The following is an 11,863-nucleotide window of genomic DNA, read 5'->3' as shown; positions in this document are numbered from 1 at the left end:
TCCGACCCTGAACATGTCATATAATATGACATTTTAAATCAGGGGTCTCAAACTCAATTTACCTGGGGGCCACCGGAGCGAGGTTTTAAAAAAAAAACCCACATTTATTAAAAACTAGAAAAAAAATCAATAAAAAAAACTATCTTCAATGCTTTTGCTTCTGCTATACGCTACACTTTTTCAGTACTTTGGTTCCAGTTTTCCACACCAAAATATCTGATAAAACATTCCACTGTTCTCAAATATCTTTTATATTATTTATAAAATATATTATAATAATTATAAATAATATTTATAATATTTTTCTATACACAAAATAAGATAAAAATGAATAAATAAAGAATAAAGACATTAAATCAATCAATCAGTAACAAATAAGTAAGATAATAATACAGCAAATAAGAAAAAACGTACAAAACCACATACAGTTGGTAGAGAAATTATTTTTTTCAGATTCAAATGTACAGTATTAACAGTTATTTAAACTTTATAACATGAACATTAATGAAACGTAATAATTTTACACAATTAGCAAGTTAGCATCGTACTCGGTTCCATCCGGGAGCAGCGTCGTAACTTTGTTTGATGAGATGCTTTATCTTGACGTGTATTTTCCGTTTTTATTCCAAATAATTTCCTGTATTTATTTGTACCCAGCACATAAGCCATTAGCTTCATTGCTAATCCGAAGCAAAACAGGGTATGGTAACAGTATGGGCGGGGCAAAATCATGTTAATTGTGTCCGGTGTGCACACAGCTTTAAGCTGTCATTTCAACATTAAACTTTGTTATCAAGGTGGGGGGGCCTCAAATTAGCGTCTCGCGTGCCGCATTTGGCCTGCGGGCCGCGAGTTTGAGACCACTGTTTTAAATGATAAAAAAAAAAAAAAAATCCTCTCTGCTATTTTCTCAGGCACAAGAACCGAGGCAAGTTAAGCGACTTGGTCGCCGAGCACCTCGACCACCTTCACTACCTGAACGACATCCTCATCATCAACTGTGAATTCCTCAATGACGTTTTGACCGACCACCTCCTCAACCGCCTCTTCTTACCCCTTTATGTGTACTCATTGGTCAGCCATGAAACAGTAAGTCGGTTCCCAAATAGCTCAAATTATGAATGTGACCTTTTCAGTTATTATTATTATTTTTTTTCTTCAGTCTGATGAGCGAAAGATCAACCCTCAGGTGTCCCTCTACCTGCTCTCTCAAGTAAGCAACCTTAAATGACATTTTGGAGCCCCCTATGGGCTGCAATGGTTTTTTCCATTGCAGAACATTGACAAACAATCGTAGTCAAACGATCGCTGATTGGTTGATCGCAAACAAGAACGGGTGTGGTTAAAACGCGGACTGTGGACTACCGACCGCGGTCTAAATAAACCATTCTGATTGGTCCATTTCAAGATTAACAAGATTCCACCTTGGTCATCGTTGAAGAATTAGACGATGTTGGCAGGGACGCCATGATAGATGTTTTCGTAGTCAAAACGATCGCTGATTGGTTCATCGCGAACAAGAATGGGTGTGGGTAAAACGCGGACTGTGGACTACGAACCGCGGTCTAAATAAACAATTCTGATTGGTCCATTTCAAGATTGACAAGATTCCACCTTGGTGATTGTTGAAGAATTAGACGATGTTGGCAGGGACGCCATGTTAGATGTTTTCGTAGTCAAAACGATCGCTGATTGGTTCATCGCGAACAAGAACGGGTGTGGGTAAAACGTGGACTGTGGACTACCGACCGCGGTCTAAATAAACCATTCTGATTGGTCCATTTCAAGATTAACAAGATTCCACCTTGGTCATCGTTGAAGAATTAGACGATGTTGGCAGGGACGCCATGATAGATGTTTTCGTAGTCAAAACGATCGCTGATTGGTTCATCGCGAACAAGAACGGGTGTGGGTAAAACGCGGACTGTGGACTTAGGACCGCGGTCTAAATAAACGATTCTGATTGGTCCATTTCAAGATTGACAAGATTGGTGAACTAACACAATATTTTACACTCATGTTCCAGGTGTTTCTGATCATCCACTATCAGCCCCTCGTCAACGCCCTGGCCGACGTGATCCTTAACGGAGACCTGTCCGTCTTCATCCCGCAGATGGACCTTCATAGCACACACAAGAACACGGTAGGTCGTAAGCATTTTTCTCCATACATCGATACACTCAGCAAATCATGTTAGAATGCAGGGGCTGCACGGCGGTCGAGTGGTTAGCACGCAGACCTCACAACGAGGAGACCCGAGTTCAATCCCACCCTCGGCCATCTCTGTGTGGAGTTTGCATGTTCTCCCCGTGCATGCGTGGGTTTTCTTCGGGTACTCCGGTTTCCTCCCACATTCCAAAAACATGCTAGGTTAATTAGCGACTCCAAATTGACCATAGGTATGAATGTGAGTGTGAATGGTTGTTTGTCTATATGTGCCCTGTGATTGGCTGGCCACCAGTCCAGAGTCCGTTGGCTCTGAACGCTCAGTTTCAGTTTTTTGTCCTAACACGGGCTCCCTGTGACTTCCCTTTTGAGCCTTGGCTGGGTGGAGCCGGCGACTTCCTTACATGGGCGTGCCCGGCTACAAGCTGAGTGCGACCAATCACAGCAGAGTGGGCGTGCCCGGAGGCGGGTTGTGTGTGTAATAAATTAAAATGGACCATTTTTGGAGAAATCCAAGGAAATACAGCTGGAATAGGTGCAGATTCTGGAAGATCTCGAACGATTTCTGTGGGAGTTATTGTGTGACGCTGCTCTATAGGAGTCCATAACTCAATACAAAGGGCCCAAAATAAGCATAATAGGTTCCCGTTAAGTCTGGGGTCTCAAACACGCGGCCCGCGGGCCAAATGTGGCCCACAGGACACTAGTTTGTGGCCCCCGCCTTGATATGAAAGTTTAAATCTTAGTTTGATATGGATGCTGTATGGTACCATGTACCCAGAAAAAAATTACTACGTTTGATTAATGTTCATGTTAAAGGTTAAATAACTGTTAATAGTTATCCTCCCTATCCGTGTGGAAGTGGTAAGTTTTTGGGTTTGATATGGATGCTGTATGGTATCATGTACCCAGAAAAAATTATTACGTTTGATTAATGTTCATGTTAAAGGTTAAATAACTGTTAATAGTTATCCTCCCTATCCGTGTGGAAGTGGTAAGTTTTTGGGTTTGATATGGACGCTGTATGGTATCATGTACCCAGAAAAAAAAATTATTACGTTTGATTAATGTTCATGTTAAAGGTTAAATAACTGTTAATAGTTATCCTCCCTATCCGTGTGGAAGTGGTAAGTTTTTGGGTTTGATATGGATGCTGTATGGTATCATGTACCCAGAAAAAATGATCACGTTTGATTAATGTTCATGTTAAAGGTTAAATAACTGTTAATAGTTATCCTCCCTATCCGTGTGGAAGTGGTAAGTTTTTGGGTTTGATATGGATGCTGTATGGTATCATGTACCCAGAAAAAAATTATCACGTTTGATTAATGTTCATGTTAAAGGTTAAATAACTGTTAATAGTTATCCTCCCTATCCGTGTGGAAGTGGTACGTTTTTGGCCCCGTGCGTTAAGTGGTCAAAATAGAAACTCTAATTATAGACTTGATTAATAAGCAACCAATATTTGCTAAATACTTATATAAATTGTTGTGTGCATAGTTACCCATCATTAATATGCAACACACACAGACCCACAAGCTGGTTATAAGATGTGGGTGGGGGTCGTATCTACTTTTTATTCCCTAATTCATAGTCCCTAATCAGTGCAGAAACATGCAAATAAAATAGCTTCTTGATTCTTTCTCTCTGCCACACGCTCACCTTTCCTAACTCATCCCCCCCTTCTGTCATTTTCAAATTTAGACAGCCCCCCACCCCCGTAAGCCTTCCACCTCTGCTTTCTTTGGTTTTGACCATCTGTTTTTGTAGTAGGGTGGGTGTTAGCCTCGTACGCAGACAGCATTTCTGAGAACCTTCGCGGTTGTTCACCTCACTGCGTGCGTCCGCTAAGCGCCGCTTTTTCAGAAGCAGCCTACCTTTTCAGTGAACGCGAGGCGCTGAAGTGTTATAACAGTGCTGGTCGGGTCGACCACAACAGAGGGAGCATCTGTACACAAACCCGAGTCTGACACCTACTGTGTTTATGTATTCAGAAGCAGCAGGCTTTAAAAGTGTGGACAATTTAACACATACGTACATTGGAACCTCCATTTTTGTTGTCAATTTGTCAAATGTGGCCCGCAGGACACTAGTTTGAGACCCCCGCCTTGATATAAAAGTTTAATATTTGATATGGATGCTGTATGGTATCATGTACCCAGAAAAAAATATTACTTTTGATTAATGTTCATGTTAAAGGTTAAATAACTGTTAATAGTTATCCTCCCTATCCGTGTGGAAGTGGTAAGTTTTTGGGTTTGATATGGATGCTGTACGGTATCATGTACCCAGAAAAAAATATTACTTTTGATTAATGTTCATGTTAAAGGTTAAATAACTGTTAATAGTTATCCTCCCTATCCGTGTGGAAGTGGTAAGTTTTTGGCTATTGAAGTTTAAAGGAAATGACTCGAAGGCTACCGTTTAGGTCGCTAGCTCTCTAGTTTGCGAGTTAGCATGTGTCTCAAGACCCTGCAGTTGCGCAATATGTTGTAAATAAAAAAAGTATAAATGTGACTATAGTCGTGTTTTGTCATGTCTACAGGGCTCTAATAATGCTTTGTTCATTTTAATATGAAAAAATAATTTGTCTACCCACCAACTAAAGTTTTTATTATTTGCCGTTTTATTATTATTATATTTATTTATTACTGATTGATTGATTTTATTTATTCTTGATTTGTTTATTTATTTCTCATCTTATTTTGTGCAGAAAAATAAAAATTAAGATATTTGAGAACAGTGGAATGTTTTATCAGAGCTTTTATTGTAGAAAATCGGAACCAAAGCACTGAAAAATTTTGTATATTTTTCTGTTTTTAATAAATGCGTTTTTTTGTTTGTTTTTTTTTTTGGAAAACCTGATGCGGCCCAGCCTTGCCCAGACCCTAGCTCCAGTGGCCCCCAGGTAAATTGAGTTTGAGACCCCTGATCTTAACCTTCTAATGACCACGAGAATGTCTCCCATGTTTTGAGACACATGAAGATACTTGAGCTCAAACTGAAACTCAGATGCCCTATTTCACCCTACCTCTTTAGCGAACACAAACCGCCGAGCACACAAGGAACTATGCGGCACATAAACACATGCATGTACACTTTGTGTGTGTGTGTGTGTGTGTGTTACACTTTCTCAGCATTCACGTGCCGGAAGCAGTAGTTTCCCGAATATATTCAGACAAAAGATGAATATGTTAAAGTATGGGCCGCACTGTTTTTGTTTGTGTAGATTTAGCCGGAGGATTAGCTCGAAGTGCTGCTGGGAACCCAAGTACAGTCATCTCTCATGGTGAATTGGTTGCACACTTGACCATGATAAGTGAAGTTAAATAAAATATTTTAGCATTATTAGAGCCCTGCAGGCACGAAATAACACCCCTATAGTCACATCTCCATTGCGATTACTGTTTGTTTACACCACAACTGTAATGTGCAGGCTACGGGATCACTGCAGGGACACAACAGACGGTCGTGGCTTTAACTATTAACAAGCTAGCATTAATTAGCATTAGCATTAATAATCCATTACTCGTTTTTTTTTTTTTTTCTGATTTCGGACTGCTATCTCACATCAATCTCAGAACTTGTGTATTCAAATATTTTAGCATTATTAGAGCCCTGCAGGCACGAAATAACACCCCTATAGTCACATCTCCATTGCGATTACTGTTTGTTTACGCCACATTTGTTCAACTGAAATGTGCAGGCCTACGGGATCACTGCAGGGACACAACAGACGGTCGTGGCTTTAACTATTAACAAGCTAGCATTAATTAGCATTAGCATTAGCATTAATAATCCATTACTCGTTTTTTTTTTTTTTTCTGATTTCGGACTGCTATCTCACATCAATCTCAGAACTTGTGTATTCAAATATTTTAGCATTATTAGAGCCCTGCAGGCACGAAATAACACCCCTATAGTCACATCTCCATTGCGATTACTGTTTGTTTACGCCACATTTGTTCAACTGAAATGTGCAGGCTACGGGATCACTGCAGGGACACAACAGACGGTCGTGGCTTTAACTATTAACAAGCTAGCATTAATTAGCATTAGCATTAGCATTAATAATCCATTACTCGTTTTTTTTTTCTTTTTTCTGATTTCGGACTGCTATCTCACATCAATCTCAGAACTTGTGTATTCAAATATTTTAGCATTATTAGAGCCCTGCAGGCACGAAATAACACCCCTATAGTCACATCTCCATTGCGATTACTGTTTGTTTACGCCACATTTGTTCAACTGAAATGTGCAGGCTACGGGATCACTGCAGGGACACAACAGACAGTCATGGCTTTAACTATTAAAAAGCTAGCATTAATTAGCATTAGCATTAGCATTAATAATCCATTACTCGTTTTTTTTTTCTGATATCGGACTACTATCTCATATCAATCTCAGAACTTGCGTGTTCAAACCCCTTTTTTAATGTGACTTTTGACAAATATTACTTTAATTCTTTATACCCGGTGCGTCATAATACGACGTCTATGTTGACTTTCATTCATTTTCTACACTGCTTGTCCTTATTAGCTCAATGTGGGAAAAAAAACATTAATTGCCAATCTGCAAGTCAATAAATGACATAAATAACATATTTAATGTAACATAATTAAAGCATGTGATTCCAAACCGAGGTCAAAGAGCCGATAACTGAAGCCAGTGTCGAACTCTGAATGCTTCCGGAGGCAAGTGAGTGAAAGGAAGCCGTGAAACCTGTGGGATTGCACTGTATAGTGGCTGCAACGTGCACATCAAACCACAGACTAGTATCTTTTGCGTGGGCTACACGTGTTAGATGACTATGTTCTGGTAAACCGCTCACGCTCTTGTGCCGATGCTGAGAAATTAATGGAGGTCACGGTGCTTAAGAGAGACACATAGAAACACACCAATCTCTTTCTGGTTAACGAGGAACATGCCACAGACATGTATATGTATGTGTTGTAAGCACATGCATGAGAAATTTCCATAAAAGGCACATGTTGCAATACTAATGTCATCATCTGATCTGCTTTTTTGACGCGTTACAGGAAGTGCAATGTGACCACCTGCACTGACGCAGAACTCACACGTCTGTGAAGACCAAATCATCCGAATTATGATTAATTAACAAAAAACATTTATCAAAATGTAACTGGATCAACAAGGCCGGAATAACACACTAAAACAGGGGTCTCAAACTCAATTTACCTGGGGGCCACTGGAGCTAGGGTCTGGGCAAGGCTGGGCCGCATCAGGTTTTCCAAAAAACGCCTTTATTAAAAACAGAAAAATATACAAACTTTTTCAGTGCTTTGGTTCCGATTTTCTACAATAAAAGCTCTGATAAAACATTCCACTGTTCTCAAATATCTTAATTTTTATTTTTCTGCACAAAATAAGATGAAAAATAAATAAACAAATTAAGAATAAGGAAATCAATCAATCAGTAATAAATAAATATAATAATAATAATAAAAACTTAAGAAACCACATATAGTTGGTGGGTAGACAAATTATTTTTTTCAGATTAAAATGAACAAAGCATTATTAGAGCCCTGTAGACATGACAAAACACGACTATAGTCACATTTATACTTATTTTATTTACAACGTATTGCGAAACTGCAGGGTCTTGAGACACATGCTAACTCGCAAACTAGAGAGCGAGCGACCTAAACGTTAGCCTTCGAGTTATTTCCTTTCAACTTAAATAGCCAAAAACTTACCACTTCCACACGGATAGGGAGGATAACTATTAACAGTTATTTAACCTTTAACATGAACATTAATCAAACGTAATTTTTTTTACTGGGTACATGATACCATACAGCATCCATATCAAACCCAAAAACTTACCACTTCCACACGAATAGGGAGGATAACTATTAACAGTTATTTAACCTTTAACATGAACATTAATCAAACGTAATAATTTTTTCTGGGTACATGATACCATACAGCATCCATATCAAACCCAAAAACTTACCACTTCCACACGGATAGGGAGGATAACTATTAACAGTTATTTATCCTTTAACATGAACATTAATCAAACGTAAAAAAAAATTTCTGGGTACATGATACCATACAGCATCCATATCAAACCCAAAAACTTACCATTTCCACACGGATAGGGAGGATAACTATTAACAGTTATTTAACCTTTAACATGAACATTAATCAAACGTAATATTTTTTTTTGGGTACATGATACCATACAGCATCCATATCAAACCCAAAAACTTACCACTTCCACACGGATAGGGAGGATAACTATTAACAGTTATTTAACCTTTAACATGAACATTAATCAAACGTAATAATTTTTTACTGGGTACATGATACCATACAGCATCCATATCAAACCCAAAAACTTACCACTTCCACACGGATAGGGAGGATATCTATTAACAGTTATTTAACCTTTAACATGAACATTAATCAAACGTAATATTTTTTTCTGAGTACATGATACCATACAGCATCCATATCAAACTTGCACAGGCCGCACTAACATTAAACTTTCATATCAAGGCGGGGGGCCTCAAACTAGTGTCCTGCGGGCCACATTTGGCCCGCGGGGCCGCATGTTTGAGAACCCTGGTTAAGCTGAAACCCTTCTCCCTTTATCTGCAGTCCTGACGGGTTCACCGCATGCATACTCACTATCGCCTTTGAGCAAATTAAGCAAATAATTATTATCAGCATTACTCGGTTTTACTGTAAGACACTTCATATCCTCTCACCAAGTTCTTATCTATGCAGGCCAGCTGTTTCCTTTGTGTCTGCGTGTGGTTGAGTGCCGTGTTTGCCGGTCAGTGTCTCTGCATCAGTGATGTAGCGTGAACAACCTGACACATCAGTCGCAATTTACTGTAAGAGAGCGTCTAGCGTGTAAATAGCTACCATTTCAAGGTTATGTGGTATTTATATTGCTTTCTTGAAAAGCGTCTCTGGGCTGTGAGTGCACCTTCTGTAAAAATAACAAAAATAAAGCAATAAAAAATATTCACTTCATGAAAGGTTTTTGCCAATGTGATGTCACCCACCAGTAAACAACCTGAAATGAAGTTATGATTATCATTTGCATGTAAAAAATAGCAAAATTAATCTGTTTTGGTTTCACGAGCACTTTAATGCATACATTACATCACAGTTTATTAATTGGGGTACATGACAGTAAGAACGCCGAGTTCCAGGTATACTAAGCTATTTTAACTCATTCATTTGTGGAAGAAAGGTTAGACTTTCATGACAAAAAAAAAAGGTTTGTTTCTACACTTGACCACCGTACTTTAGTAGAACATCGGTAAGTTTCAGCAAAATATCAGTTCTCATCAAAAAAGCTTTTTGTGACGCACAACTTTCACTTTGATAAGAACTTAGCCATATGCGCTACATTTAGCCGACTGCACGGTGGATGAGTGGTTTGCATCTTCTCCCTGTGCGTGTGTGGGTTTTCTCCGGGGCGACTCCAAATTTTCCATAGGTATGAATGTGAGTGTGAATGGTTGTTTGTTTTGCCATATTTGCGTATGCATAATAGCCAAGCCATAGAACTATGGTTGAACTACAAAGTTTATATCGGCATATTCTAAAAATATACATAATTGAACAAGAAAAATCTGCAGTAATTTTAGATTTAAAAAAAAATTAAAATATTAAAAGAAAAAGTTGCAATCAAATGAGTAAAAGTTTAAATTTCATGAGAATAACACAGCAATTTTATGGGGAAAAATAACGTTGAGAATGTGAGTGTGAATGGTTGTTTGTCTATATGTGCCCTGTGATTGGCTGGCCACCAGTCCAGGGTGTACCCCGCCTCTTGCCTGATGACCCGCAACCCTCATCAGCGGCATAGAAAATAGATGGATGGGTACTTATTTATTTATTTATATTATATATATAATAATAATTTATATATTATTAATATTTATTTATTTATTTAGCCAAAATATAAACATAAACAACACAAAAAAATATTTTACATGAAAATAATGTATTTACAAATATAACACCATGATTTCCTCTCTATGCATAATTTCTTTTAACACTACAACACTGGGCGGGACGGCGGTCGAGTGGTTAGCGTGCAGACAGCGAGGAGACCAGGGATCAATTCCACCCTCAGCCATCTCTGTGTGGAGTTTGCATGTTCTCCCCGTGCATGCGTGGGTTTTCTCCGGGTACTCCGGTTTCCTCCCACATTCCAAAAACATGCTAGGTTAATTAGCGACTCCAAATTGTCCATAGGTATGAATGTGAGGCCACCCCGCCTCTCGCCCAAAGACAGCTGGGATAGGCTCCAGCATCCGCCGCGACCCTCGTGAGGAAAAAGCGATAGAAAATGAATGAACTACAACACTGTGTAGCATGTATTTCTATGGGAAAGTTGCAGTTCTTATAAAATCCACTACTGCCACTATATGGCTTGTTTTTTCCGGCTTAAAACTGCACCAAACATGCTCTTTTCTATTATGGAGTTGCATCATCACCTCTTTCCGGTAGCGAATGATTTAATTTCAGGATAATGAACTAATTCCAATGCATCTTCCCCTTCCTTGCAGGCAAGTTCAGGAGGGGTACGGCGTTTCACCAAGCCCCCAGAGTCTTTGGAGCGCTCGCTGGAGCTTTCTCGCCACCGTGGTCGCAAAAGGACCCAAAAGAGACCGAACTACAAGAACCTGGGCGAAGAGGATGATGACGGGGTTGCTGGGGGAGCACAAGGAGGAGGAGGAGCAGGCGGCGGCGGTGGTCGGGAAGGCGGAGAGGAGGGCTGGGACGATAACAGCAGCAGAGGAGGAGAGGGAGGCCGAGAGAGGGAGAAGGGAAAAGGTACAGATCTTGTAGGAGCAGGTGGGAGTTCTAAGGGAAGCAGAGCGAGTGGGGATGCGGCGGAAGGTGAGTTGCGAGACAACAGGATCGTTTTTTTGTCTTTGTTCATCTCCGTGAGTCTGATGCGGTCTGCCATGGGGTACCACCCCGGTTATCCAAAAACGAGCGCTCTTGTGTTGGCTCTTTCTGCCACATTAGTGCACATCAGCACTGAACAGTTCCATTCAGACGTTCTCTTTGCCCAGTTTTGGGATGAGGCCCTCCTGCCTCCCTTATTTGGCACTTTGATTTGGTTCCCATGGCTACCACTTATCATACATCATGTCCTCCATTAGAAGTCAGCTGTCCATTTCCGCAATGACGTACATCCATCCTGTGCTCCTCACCTGTCCGCCTGTCTCTTAATCTTGCTCTGTGTGTGTGTGTGGGTCTTTGAAGACAAACACAGTGGAATCTCTAAAGGTCAACCTTTGATTTGTTTGGATTTCAAAACAATTGACCCCATAGTAAGTCATGGATTTCCAATTTTTTATTATATATTTATTCTTAGACCAGGATTCAATTCCACCCTCGGCCATCTCTGTGTGGAGTTTGCATGTTCTCCCCGTGCATGCGTTTGGTTTTCTCCGGGTACTCCGGTTTCCTCCCACATTCCAAAAACATGCTAGGTTAATTAGCGACTCCAAATTGTCCATAGGTATGAATGTGAGTGTGAATGGTTGTTTGTCTATATGTGCGCTGTGATTGGCTGGCCACCAGTCCAGGGTGTACCCCGCCTCTCCAGCATACCCATGACCCTCGTGAGGATAAGCGGTAGAATGTGCACTCACTTGGGGGGGGGGGGGGGGGTACAAAACAATGAATCTCGCAC

General features: G+C 40.1%; 1 protein-coding gene across 2 annotated transcripts in view; it reads left to right on the top strand.

Annotated features, from left to right (window-relative positions):
• The window catches only part of clec16a (C-type lectin domain containing 16A), a 41,004-nt gene that overhangs the window by 12,461 nt on the left and 16,680 nt on the right, over window positions 1-11,863 (top strand). For both annotated transcript variants that reach the window (XM_058048363.1, XM_058048364.1), the window contains 4 exons: window positions 915-1,089; window positions 1,163-1,213; window positions 2,027-2,143; window positions 10,725-11,058. In XM_058048363.1, the coding sequence (XP_057904346.1) occupies window positions 915-1,089; window positions 1,163-1,213; window positions 2,027-2,143; window positions 10,725-11,058 (677 nt within the window). The remainder of the gene's footprint in view (window positions 1-914; window positions 1,090-1,162; window positions 1,214-2,026; window positions 2,144-10,724; window positions 11,059-11,863) is intronic.

The sequence above is a fragment of the Doryrhamphus excisus genome, chromosome 15 (assembly GCF_030265055.1).
Source record: "Doryrhamphus excisus isolate RoL2022-K1 chromosome 15, RoL_Dexc_1.0, whole genome shotgun sequence".
Lineage (NCBI taxonomy): Eukaryota > Metazoa > Chordata > Actinopteri > Syngnathiformes > Syngnathidae > Doryrhamphus > Doryrhamphus excisus.
The sequence above is the reverse complement of the archived record's forward strand: the minus strand, read 5'-3'. Positions and strand labels throughout refer to the sequence as shown.